Source organism: Podarcis liolepis (genome assembly GCF_965112155.1).
Source record: "Podarcis liolepis genome assembly, chromosome: 1".
Classification (NCBI taxonomy): domain Eukaryota; kingdom Metazoa; phylum Chordata; class Lepidosauria; order Squamata; family Lacertidae; genus Podarcis; species Podarcis liolepis.
The window spans coordinates 132,331,731-132,345,071 of record NC_139554.1 but is presented as its reverse complement, the minus strand read 5'-3'; the positions used below and the strand labels follow the sequence as shown (position 1 = coordinate 132,345,071).

Genomic DNA, 13,341 nt, shown 5'->3' with positions numbered 1-13,341 from the left:
ATAGTGGTGAGGAGGAATGGAAGTTCCCCCAGAATATCTGCCTTATATACATTATTTACACAATGGGCCCCACGTGATTGGCTAATTCCGGGATTCTCCTGTAGGCCAATCAGGTTGCGGATTCCCTTCTACCTGGAGCTGGATTGGGTGGCTCCTGTGGATCAATCAGACTGCTGCATTCTGAATCCTATTGTTCCAGGACCAATCAGACTGCTGCATTCTGGATCCTATTGTTCTAGGACCAATCAGACTGCTGCATTCTGGATCCTATTGTTCTAGGACCAATCAGACTGCTGCATTCTGGATCCTGTTGTTCTAGGACCAATCAGGCTGCTGCATTCTGGATCCCATTCAACTCAGTACATAACAATAACTGTTGAAAACTGCCTAAGGCATACCTACCTAGGAGTAAGCCCCATGGAACCCAACAATAGTTATGCCTGAGCAATGGCAGAGCGTTCCTTGCTGGTGCCCGGGGTGTGCATGCACCAGGGCGCGCGCAGCAGACCTGGGGGTGGGGTTTGCTGCTGGAGCAAGCCCCGCCCACTAGAGCTGAGCAGGGCTGCGCTGCGCTGCGCTGCGCTGCGCTGCACAGCACTGCACTGCACTGGCTGGCTGGCTGTGCAGTAGGGAGCCCAGTCAGCCGGCGTGGCTGACACCGGCCTGCTTTGAGGGGTGTGCTCACCGCACCCTGCAAGCCTAGCGCTACTTTGTGAGACTCGCAAAAACGGTGCAGGGCGCATGCCTGTTGTGTCCTTCTCAAGCAGCGGCCCTCATTCATTGCTGAAATACGAGATGCCCCCATCTGCATTGGCATTCCGCTGGCTCTTGAAGATGCAACTTTTTACATAATAATATAATAATAATAATAATTTATTACTTGTACCCCGCCCATCTGGCTGGGTTTCCCCAGCCACTCTGGGCGGCTTCCACAGAAACCAAAAAACACTAAAATATCATACATTAAAAGCTTCCCTGAATAGGGCCGCCTTAAGATGTCTTCTGAATGTCAGGTAGTTGTCCATCACCTTGACATCCGATGGGAGGGCATTCCACAGGGCGGGCGCCACCACCGAAAAGGCCCTCTGCCTGGTTCCCTGTAGCTTCGCTTCTCGCAATGAGGGAACCGCCAGAAGGCCCTCGGCGCTGGACCTCAGTGTCCGGGCAGAACGATGGGGGTGGAGACGCTCCTTCAGGTATACTGGGCCTATACATAGACATTCCCTTGATCTCCTGACCCAAGTCCCCTGTTTTAAGTGCTGTTTTAATTGCTGTGTTTAATTGCTCCCAATGTTGCTGAACTTCAACTCCCATCCTCCTTTGCTGGAAGGTTCTGAGGGGGTTGTAGTTCAGAAACATCAGGAGGGTCAAAGTTTTTTTCCTGTTTTAATAAAGGTAAAGGTAAAGGGACCCCTGGCCATTAGGTCCAGACATGGCCGACTCTGGGGTTGTGGCGCTCATCTCGCTTTACTGGCCAAGGGAGCCGGCGTACAGCTTCCGGGTCATGTGGCCAGCATGACTAAACCGCTTCTGGCGAACCGGAGCAGTGCACGGAAACGCCGTTTACCTTCCCGCCAGAGTGGTACCTATTTATCTACTTGCACTTTGACGTGCTTTCGAACTGCTAGGTTGGCAGGAGCTGGGACCGAGCAACGGGAGCTCACCCCATCGCGGGGATTTGAACCGCCGACCTTCTGATCGGCAAGTCCTAGGCTCTGTGGTTTAACCCACAGCGCCCCCCGCGCGCCCCCTGTTTTAATAGTACTGTCTTATTCCACCTTTTAATCATAACAATTGACATTTTAATGTTTGATGGATTTGTTTCATTGCGCGTTTTAATTATGGTGTCTTTTTCTGTATTTTAACAACGTTGTGCAGGTTCTTTTATGTTTTGTAAACTGGTTAGAAGCCTTCTGGGCATTATAAATTAAGATGAAAACAAAACAACAGCAATACAACTGCTTTGTATTGTGCCATGATACTCACACGCTCACTTGTCTGACAGGACTTGCTTCCTCATCTCAGAAACAATATGAGGAAAAAGCCAGGCTGGGGGAAAGCTATGAAGAAGGAAAACATGCCAGAATAAGAGCTCGTATTCCTTTAAGGATTTCAGTAAGAAAACTGAGTTTTCACCTTCCACGGCAGCCAGCAAAGGAGTCCACCTGGAGCCAGCACACTGCATATAGCAGGATTCCAGAGGTATTAATAACTAGACCAAAGTTTCCGGCTAGGTGTGTGAGATGCTCATATGGGGAACCTGTGGCCCCATCAGCCCCAGTCAGCATGACCAATGGCTAGGGCCTCACTCCACTGTTAGGTAAAGGGACCCCTGACCATTAGGTCCAGTCGTGGCCGACTCTGAGCTTGCGGCGCTCATCTCGCCTTATTGGCCGAGGGAGCCGGTGTATAGCTTCCGGGTCACATGGCCAGCATGACTAAGCCGCTTCTGGCGAACCAGAGCAGTGCACGGAAACGCCGTTTACCTTCCCGCCAGAGCGGTACCTATTTATCTACTTGCACTTTGACGTGCTTTCGAACTGCTAGGTGGGCAGGAGCTGGGACTGAGCAACGGGAGCTCATCTCATTGCGGGGATTCGAACCGCCGACCTTCTGATCAGCAAGTCCTAGGCTCTGTGGTTTAACCCACAGTGCCACCCGCGTCCCCACTCCACTGTTAGGCCATAGGTATTGTTGCAGAGGGTGCACATGTTGAAATTCCTTCTTCTTCATGGCCTAGAAACAGGGCTTTTTTTCATCAAGAATGCCCAGGAACTCAGTTCCGGTCCTTCTCAGTTGGCCGCCATTGCCATTGTAAGAGAACAAGGGGGCCATTCATGGTGAGTTCCAGCAAAATCCCTTCTCCACTTTCTCTGGTCAACTTACAGACTCCCCAGGCCCTTCAAGCAAATTGTGGACAACTCTCTTCCACATGATACCACTTTGTTCTCTCATGAGCCTTGACTTCACATAGGGATGGACACACACATGGAGCCCTGTGTGTGTCTGCGCGCCTGCAATACACATGCAGGAAAGCCTTGTGGGTATTGTAGAATGATGCCATAACACTGTCCCAACTTAGGCAGCCTTCGTTTATCTTTCCTTGGCCTAACTAAGGGCTTATCCACCTTTTGCCCGATCTTTCTAGGCAGAGGTCTGCAACGCTCCATGTCCGAACATTGTTGTTTTTCTGCCCCAGAGCTTCCCCTGTGAAAACCTGATCTTTGGTGCTCAATCGGAGCAAACACCTTTGTGGGTTTTCCACCACTTGCCGTCTGCTACAGTTCAGCTTCAAAGAGTGGGCTTTGGAAGGGGCAAGGTGAATATAAAACGGAAGAACAGTATAAAGAGGTGTGGGGAGATAGCTGTTAATGATAAGTTAACATGTGCTATTGAGGTAAGACGGCGAATATGCAGGAGAAATGATTTGGGGGAGATATGGAAGGTATTTGTAGAATGCGTACTGTTCAAACAGAAAGGGGTCAAACCATCGCAAAGAGGTGTTGAAATTTTGGAAGGTTGGGTAGTTACAATGCAATGGTCTCGGGTGTGGGGTGCGCTTTTCTAAAAATATATTTTAAAAGAGAGGGTTTTGCAGGGAAAGCTCTGGAGCAAAACAAAGGGCGCTTGGACACACAGCTTTAAATCGCGGGCTGTGCCTGGAAAGAGCAGGGCAAAAGTTAAGTGAGGAAAAGCTCTAAGCCGAGATCCTTTATAAATCAACTCCAGTGTTCAGTTCCGTCCCTTTAGTCTTTGAATTTTGCACCACCTGCCTCCCTCTGCTGGCTTAAAACTGAAGTGTTGGAGAGTGGAGCAGTTTTTTAAATTATTATTATTTTAAAGAAAACCTCTGGTTTAATCCCAGAGTCTATGAGCCCTGCATTAAAAATGTCTGATGTTTTATTATGGTTTTATATTTGTTGGAAGCCACACAGAGTGGCTGGGGCAACCCAGTCTGATGGGTGGGCTACAAATAATAAACATTATTATTATTATTATTATTATTATTATTATTATTATTATTATTATTACTAGCTGCTTAGTGGCCCAAGGTAAGTGGACTCCCACACCCACACCACGTAAATATATACTTAGTTAAATTACTGTTTGCTGCTTGTTAATGGCGTCCAAAATCTGAAGCATGAAGTGGACCAGAGAGCCATTGCCAGACATTGTTGTTGACAATGCTGAGCTAGTAGTTTGACTTGGTATAAGGCAGCTCTCTAGGTAAAGGTAAAGGGACCCCTGACCATTAGGTCTAGTCGTGACCGACTCTGGGGTTGCGGATTTCATCTCGCTTTATTGGCTGAGGGAGCTGGCGTACAGCTTTATTGGCAAAGGGAGCCGGGCGAACCAGAGCAGCACATGGAAACACTGTTTACCTTCCCACCGGAGTGGTACCTATTTATCTACTTGAACTTTGATGTGCTTTTGAACTGCTAGGTTGGCAGGAGCAGGGACTGAGCAATGGGAGCTCACCCCGTCGCGGGGATTCGAACTGCCGACCTTCTGACCTGCAAGTCCTAGGCTCTGTGGTTTAACCCACAGCGCCACCCTCTATGTTCCCATAAATGCTGCTTTTCAAGTGTACATTTGTGTCATCTCCTAGGACAAATTGGTGGAAGTTCACCGAGATGGGGAGGTCCAAGACCACAGTGAAGAAGTGGCAAAACAACCCGGAGATCATCAAGCAACGGGGAAAACCAGCCTTGATACTTCCGAGCTTTGGTGTGAGAAATCCCACGTGACTTTCTATGGAGGTTTCTTCCCTGGAAAAAAGATCACATACAGCGGTAAGAAAGTTAAGGCTGCTGTGAGCCATTCAAAATATTCTGAGGATTGCTAACGACAGCAATTGTTTCTGGCTGTTAAAAACAGAGGCAAATAATTTGTTGATTGGCAACAGTCTCAAAACCACAGGATTAAATGCAGGACAAAGGTAGAAAATTCCATCAGTATGTTTCCACCTGCTGAATTTCGCATGTTGGTCTGCATATTGTTTCAGAAAAATGGTGATTAAGTCGATTTGCATTAGAATGTGAATGGAACCAAATTTCTCCCCATCTCTGATCAGGATGACTGTATTTGATCTCTCATCTCCTCTTGGTTTCCACAGTTAACCGAAAGTATCTGAAGGGCAAACATGAGAGAGATAAAGGAACCCCTGTGACTACAGACTTGTTCTCTCCTATTCAACCAGGAACAAGGCCAGAGCAAAGTGAAGTCATGGAAGAACATAGGAAGAAGGTCTGTTTTTGTTTTACTCCCAAAAGTTTAGTAGGTCCAGGTCTGGCCCAGGCCTGGATTGAAGACCACTCTGAAATCCCATGTGATTTGCTTTGTGTCCCATGGTGGAAGAAAGATGGGATATTAATAAATATTAATACGAATAATATGTAAAATAAAATAAAATAAAAATAATCTGGGAAGGGTGGCGCTGTGGGTTAAACCACAGAGCCTAGGACTTGCCGATCAGAAGGTCGCTGGTTCGAATCCCTGCGACGGAGTGAGCTTCCGTTGCTCAGCCCCTACTCCTGCCAACCTAGCAGTTTGAAAGCATGTCAAAGTGCAAGTAGATAAATAGGTACCGCTCCGGCGGGAAGGTAACCGGCGTTTCCGTGCGCTGCTCTGGTTCGCCAGAAGCGGCTTAGTCATGCTAGCCACATGACCCGGAAGCTGTACGCCGACTCCCTCGGCCAATAAAGCGAGATGAGCGCCGCAACCCCAGAGTCGTCCACGACTGGACCTAACAGTCAGGGGTCCCTTTACCTTTACTATTGCAGCATGATTTAGGTGGCATTTTTTTGGTTTGACATTGTAGCGGTTAACACCAAAAAAAGTTGTTTTGTAAAATGGTGAACGGTGATGCCATTCCTAGCAGCCTTCTGCTTCTGATGAACTGTCAGCTAATAATCCCAAAACAATACATATGAATAATAGTGAAATAGAGGGCAACACCCTTGGGTGCAGCACAGCGAAGTTAAGTATGGCTTAGGCTGCAATTCTATGCTCCTTTACCTATAGGTAAGTCATATTAATCTCTACGGGGCTCACTTTTGAGTAATCGCACATAGGACAAGGTGGCATTTCCCCACTGAAATCAAAGGGGATTAAGCATGATTAACTAGGTTCCTAGTGTTGTGTTTAAACTACAAGTACAAACATGGATTCTCCCAATTCTTCAGAATGCTTACAATTGAATGCATGCAGGAAAACGTAATGGTTCCAAAACCAGAAACTCTGCCCACCTCTAGAGTCCTTCCGTAAGCAGAGTTGGGTAACAATTTTCAGGAATGCCATCTGGGGTGAATCGAAATGGGTGGCGACAAAATGAGTGCTGTCAAAAACATCCCCTCCCCCCCCCAAAAAAACCCCTAACATTAAAACATTTTGAAGTTGTTGTTTTTCTCCAGGTGCCAGAGCTTTGCAGGTTACCTCAGATATCCGAAGACTCGCCCAGAGCTTATAGGGAAAAACTTAAATCTGGAAAGCTTCCCAAGGAACCTGTGGCCTTACCATTGCTTGTTCAGCTGGAAAGGGAGCCCGAGGCAGAAACCCTGAGAGGTAAAACCATCCCCACCCTAGATAAATGGCAGGTGCGCATTCAGTAAAGGGGTATGTCCCCCCATCCTGGGCAATACCAGTTATAGCATCGCTCACGTTATCTCCTCAGAATAAATGTTTCCCCCAGCGCTTGTTCCCAGCTACGTTCAAATTCTGTACCTGCATCAAAGGCAGTCTCTGTGCTAACTTCAAAAAGTTCTCCCCCTGCCAGAATCAAAGCGCACATAGTGCTTTACTTGAGGTAAAACAACAATAGGCTTCAACAGGATCATAGACTTGTAGAGTTGAAAGGGACCACGAGGGCGATCTACTAGTCCAATGCCCTGCAGTTCAGGAATCTTTTGCCCAACATGGGGCTTGAACCCACGACAAGTAGAAGTCAAAACCCTTGCCTGTCTATTGCAAATCAGCCAAATCTCTACCAGAAGAAGCTGGTCTACCTTCTGCCCATCTTGTAGGCCAATTCGTTGCCCTCCAGATAGTGTTGCGGGTGGCGCTGTGGTCTAAACCACTGAGCCTCTTGGGCTTGCTGATCAGAAGGTCGGCGGTTCAAATCCCGGTGACGGAGTGAGCTCCCATTGCTCTATCCCAGCTCCTGTCAATCTAGCAGTTCGAAAGCACACCAGTGCAAGTAGATAAATAGGTACCACTGCAGTGGGAAGGTAAACGACGTTTTCGTGCGCTCTGGCTTCCGTTACTGTGTTCTGTTGCACCAGAAGCGGTTTAGTCATGCTGGCCACATGACCCAGAAAGCTGTCTGTGATTATTGGAAATAAATATAAATAGTGCGCTAGATAAATATACATTTAAAGCTAGATGGAGTGGGCGGGAAGTCAACGGAACTAGAAGAAGACTGTGATAATGTGTAATAGATACTGATAACTCTTCGAGGCCAAGAGCCTTCTGGCGGTTCCCTCGCTGCGAGAAGTGAGGTTACAGGGAAGCAGGCAGAGGGCCTTCTCAGTAGTGGCACCCGCCCTGTGGAACACCCTCCCACCAGATGTCAAGGAAATAAGTAACTATTTTATTTTTAAAAGACAACTGAAGGTGGCCCTGTTTAGGGAAGTTTTTAATGTTTGATGCTGTATTGTTTTTAATATTCGGTTGGAAGCTGCTCAGAGTGGCTGGGGAAACCCAGCCAGATGGGCTTGGTATAAATTATTGTTATTGTTATTGTTCATTATCGACAATTTTGATTTTGTGTTATGTGTTGTTGTTTTTAAGTTCAATAAAGCAATAAAATAAAAAAAGCTGTATGCAGACGACAAAAAAAGCTGTTATTCAATAACGACGACAACAACAATTTTATTATTTATACCCCACCCATCTGACTTTGCCCCAGCCATTCTGGGCAGCTCCCATCATATATAAAAACATAATAAAACATTAAACATTTTATAAAAAACTTCCCTATACAGGGCTGCCTTCAGATGTCTTCTAAAGGTTGTATAGTGACTTATCTCGTTGACTCGGGGCTTGCATAACTCCATACCCTCCAACGTTTCTCCAATGAAAATAGGAATGTCCTGCGGTAAAGCGAGACATTCCAGGATCAAATCAGAAACCGAGATGACTTCTGTAAATCTGGGATGGCCCCTGGAAAACAGGGACACTTTGAGGGTCTGTGAGAGGATGGGTGAAAACCTGTTGTTGTTGTTTAGTCGTTTAGTCGTGTCCGACTCTTCGTCACCCCCTGGACCAGAGCATGACAGGCACTCCTGTCTTCCACTGCCTCCCGCAGTTTGGTCAAACTCCTGTTGGTACTTCGAGAACATGTCCAACCATCTCGTCCTCTGTCGTCCCCTTCTCCTTCGGCCCTCCAATTTCCCAACATCAGGGTCTTTTCCAGGGAGTCTTCTCTTCTCATGAGGTGGCCAAAGTATTGGAGCCTCAGCTTCAGGATCTGTCCTTCCAGTGAGCACTCAGGGCTGATTTCCTTCAGAATGGATAGGTTTGATCTTCTTGCAGTGCATGGGACCCTCAAGAGTCTCCTCCAGCACCAGAATTCAAAAGCATCAATTCTTCGGCGATCAGCCTTCTTTATGGTCCGGCTCTCACTTCCATACATCACTACTGGGAAAACCATAGCTTTTACTATATGGACCTTTGTTGGCAAGGTGATGTCTCTGCTTTTTAAGATGCTGTGAAAACCTGTATGTTAGTTGATACAGTCCATTTATTCTCTCTCTCTCTCTCTCTCTCTTACCTTTCAGGAACTAGTTGTAATGAACCCAGACCTGAGGTCGATGTCTGTGATGAACATCTGCCTCCTTTGCCGAATGATCTCATTTTAGAGCCAGAACATAAAAATCAGCAGCAGCAGGAGGAGAGGATGATGATCAATAGTGAGATCCCGGAGGCTTCCCAAGGTAGTTTCCACCTGCCTCCAATAAATAATGGAGAGTTTCTGCTCAATGGAAGGAAAATGAGAAAGAAAGAAGAGCATTCGGAAAAGAACAGCCAATATCAAAGAGGTATGTGGTGGCGCCCAATGTAGCCCACTGTGGGGGAGGGCGATATTTTTTGCATGCATAAGATCTCAGGTTCAAGCGATGGCATCTTCACTTCCAGCTGTGAAAGACTCCCATCTCAAGCTGCTGAGAGTCCAGGCTGTAGACCAAGCTTCGTCCTCTGGGTAACCGTTGGACTACAGCTCCCACAATCCCTGGTCATTGGCCTGGCTTGCTGGGCTGATGGACGCTGTAGTTCAACAGCACTTGGAGGTCACGTGGTTTGCTTCCCCCAGTGTAGACGACTGTGTAGACAGTGTAGAGCCAGTGTGGTGTAGTGGTTAAGAGCGGTGGACTTGTAATCTGGTGAACCGGGTTTGCTTCCCTGCTCCTCCACATGCAGCTGCTGGGTGACCTTGGGCTAGTCATACTTCTCTGAAGTCTCTCAGCCTCACTCGACTCACAGAGTGTTTGTTGTGGGGGAGGAAGGGAAAGGAGAGTGTTGGCCGCTTTGAGACTCCTTCGGATAGTGATAAAGCGGGATATCAAATCCAAACTCTTCTTCTTTTTCTTCTTCTTCTACTAAGCCAGATGGACAAAAGACCACACAAAATGGCGGAAGGTTACATCAGTTTACGGTCTACAGTTTATAGCTACCATATGATGCAAGTTTCTCCACAGTCACAAGAGCTAGAAGCTTGCCTTTAAAGCAAACAAAACAAAACACCAAACCATGCAGAAATTCTTAAAATGGCTGAGTTTCATTCCAGTTGGTGGCTTCCTGCCTGGTTCATCAAACCCACAGATGTGGCAGCATGCCAATAGCTCTCGACATAAACTCTAAGGGAAAGTGAAGGAAACAGCACTGGAAGATAGAGATAAAGTGATAACTCGGGTTAAGAACTTAATTCGTTCTGGAGGTCCATTCTTAACCTGAAACCGTTCTTAACCTGAGGTACCACTTTAGCTAATGGGCATAGCTGTCAACTTTCAGATTTGAAAATAAGGGATCAGCAGCCTCAAAATAAGGGATCAGCAGCCTCACCTGTCCCGGGAATAGTCTACGGGATATCTAACAATCCGGGATAGCAGCGGGAAACGGCGCTGGAATAAGGGAATTTCCCGCAAAAGGTTGACAGCTATGCTAATGGGGCCTCCCGCTGCTGCCACGCTGCCACCGTGCATTTTCTGTTCTCATCCTGAAGCAAAGTTCTTAACCCAAGGTACTATTTCTGGGTTAGCTGAGTCTGTAACCTGAAGCGTCTGTAACCCAAGGTACCACTGTATATTTCCGGAGTTAAGTTGGCTAAATCTATGGTTGTGCTCTAGACATACAAAAGAAGGCAAATTTGTTTTCTAGCATTTAACATGTGCTTGTTTCCCCCTCCCCCTTCTTTGTTCTCAAGAACATCAGAATGGCACCTCACTCCACCACCTCCCCCCTGATACAGAAATCCCGTATCCATCACCCTTGGGATCCATCCAAACTACTGATGATCCCAGGCACTCTGGATTCATTCCAAACGAAGAAGGTAAGGTGGATGTAAAAATCTACTGTGGTTAAGTCTCTTGTCCAAAAGGAACAGATTGCACATCTAACTCTGCACATATAACCCAAATGTCACATAATATCCTGAACGACTTGTTTAGCCAGAACAGTTTTTCTTCTTCAGACAATACTGTTTTTATTATGCTCAGACACAGAAGTTAATATTTGTGTGTATTTGTGTATTTGTGTGTGGGTAGGTAGGTAGGTAGATGATATAGATAGATAGATGATAGATTAGATAGATATAGATAGATAGATAGATAGATAGATAGATGATAGATAGATAGATAGATAGATAGATAGATAGATAGATAGATAGATGATAGATAGATAGATAGATAGATAGATAGATAGATAGATAGATAGATATAGATAGATAGATAGATAGATAGAAGAGAGAGAGAGAGAGAGAGAGAGAGAGAGGGAGATGATAGAGTTGTTATTGGAACTTGCGCAATAGAATCACTGTATTTCTCTACTCTGTAGCAAGTATCTAAAGGAGATGGTAGCTCATTTATAATCTGGTCGGGTATTTGTACTGTGTTTTAGCCAGCCAATATGAGTCACCACGCTTCTGAAATGCACTTCAGTGCAATCTTCAGAATTTGACTGGCATGTTGTTGGCTTATAAGTCAACTCCTCACTCTCCAGGTCTAGTACAAAAACACGCACTGGGCAGAGTATTCCTAGTCTTGCCATTAATGCTAGTATAATACCTGTGCAATGGATTAGATCCTATGCATTATACACAGCAGCAGCAGCAGCAGTAGCAGCAAAATAAGACAGCAAAACAGTCTAGAAATTGCATGTTAACAAACACAGGTGGTTCCACAGCAACCGTGGGAATGTCACCTCTCCACTTATCGATCATGGGATTGCGTGCTGACATCACAGCCCCATCAGTCCTGTACAGAAGAAACCAATCAAAGACACCACAGGGCCGAGGCACAGCTGCAAGGCAAATGCCACACATCTGACACCAATGTTGCACACTCCCAAAGCACCCTCTACATGAGGGTTGAAGTCCTCTTATAGCAGAGATAGCTGTGCCACCACCCTTTCAGTGGGCACAATTCAAGCTACACAGATGACGAAGCGTGGGCCTTTTCCTTCACAGTCCCCAGCCAGTTCCGTGGCAGACAGCATTCAAGTTGCGTGACTGGATCCAAAAGAAGGCCCAGCCCCTGCTCCTATTGAAATCCCTGCTTCTGAACTAAAGATGCAGGAGCCCAGCTCTATTTTCCATTTGGCCATCCTAAAATTGTATGCAGACTTTTGCCTTCCTGTTACCAGGACCTCTTTAGAGGAATAACTCTGCAGCTTGGTCACAGTAAAAAAAATAAATTCTTTATGCTTTTCCCCTTGTCTCCATTTTTCAACCAGACTATACTTCCAGCCTCAGTATTCATGTCTTCTAACTTTTCATGCTCCAAAGCATTTGCCCTTGAACTCTTGGCAAACAATTAACATTTAATTAAGTCTCCACAGCATGGTGCTAGTTCTCCCAAATCCAGCAATAACATATTTACACAAAATCTTTCTTTCTCTGCTTCTTTCTCTTTAATCATGGTTATCTTTATCTGCACTCCTGGGGTTGCAAATATTCCCATTCAGATAAACAGGAACGAGCTAAACACTATAATCCTATGAGTGATAAAAGGAGACAGCATCTGTATTTAATCACTTTTTTTTAGTTGTTTACCACTTGGAAGAAAATAGCTGGACTTTGCAGAGCGTTTGTATCCCACTTGAGTCATAATGAGATTTCAGATACCCTATCAGGCCTTTTAGCAACCATGTGCATATATAATATTATATTATAGAGAGAGCCTTGAGGCTATTCTAGGGTTACCAGATGTCCCCAATTCCCAGGGACAGTCCCCGGATTTGCAAATCTGTCCCCGGGAAACGTGGCAGCTGCAGCCTCAGCAGCCCGGAGTCAGCCTGGTAGTGCAGTTGGCTCTGGCTGGCTCCAGGAGTTGCTCACTTCCCGCTGCTGTGGCACCCGTCATTTTTCCTTGCCGGAACTTCCGGCAAGGAAAAATAGTGGGCGCCATGGCAGCGAGCAGCTCCTGAAGCCAGCCAGAGCCAACTGCACTACCATGCTGACTCCGGGCTGCTGACTACCACTGCCACTGCCACTGCTGAAGGGGAACTGGGGACGTCCGGTGGTACAGATTTCCTGCCCGCTCCCCCCTTTGTTTTGACTGATTGGGGGAGGCTAGGGAGTTGCAGGCGGGCAGCTGTTGCCCAGTTTTTTTAAAACTCTGTGCATTTATGTTTCAAAAGATGCGAAAGAAGGGCTTTGCACCTTGCCTGGCAGGGAAACTGCGTGACTTGTGCCCCTCCTGGGCAATGGCCGCCCGCCCATGACTCCTGAGCCTTCCCCAATCTGTCAAAACAAAGGGGGAAGGGGGAAGGAGACTGGGGAAGACTCAGGAGTTGCGGGCGTGCCGTTGCCCAGTTTTTTTAAAAACTGTGCATTTATGTTCCACAGGGTGCGAAAGAAGGCCTTTGCACCTTTATACAATATGCATGTGTGCTTGGGCCCAGGGTCTTTTGCCTCACCATCCCCACTACTGACTCCCTGTTGCTACTCAGCTTCAAAAAGTGTCCCCGGATTCATTGAAAAAAATCTGGTAACCATAGGCTATTCCCCATTCTGTATGGGGGAAAGTCACAGCCGGTTGGAGGATGGATGGCGGCTAACAGATTGAGGTTGAATCCTGACAAGACAGAAGTACTGTTTTGGGGGGACAGGAGTCGGGTGGGTGTGGA

The 13,341-nt window shown here is 46.6% G+C and overlaps 1 protein-coding gene across 2 annotated transcripts in view; it reads left to right on the top strand.

Moving 5' to 3' along the window:
* KIAA2012 overlaps positions 1–13,341 on the top strand; it is a 78,356-nt gene that overhangs the window by 15,536 nt on the left and 49,479 nt on the right. For both annotated transcript variants that reach the window (XM_083472414.1, XM_083472413.1), the window contains exons 5-10: positions 2,006–2,202; positions 4,610–4,793; positions 5,117–5,247; positions 6,414–6,564; positions 8,778–9,038; positions 10,421–10,546. In XM_083472414.1, the coding sequence (XP_083328540.1) occupies positions 2,006–2,202; positions 4,610–4,793; positions 5,117–5,247; positions 6,414–6,564; positions 8,778–9,038; positions 10,421–10,546 (1,050 nt within the window). The remainder of the gene's footprint in view (positions 1–2,005; positions 2,203–4,609; positions 4,794–5,116; positions 5,248–6,413; positions 6,565–8,777; positions 9,039–10,420; positions 10,547–13,341) is intronic.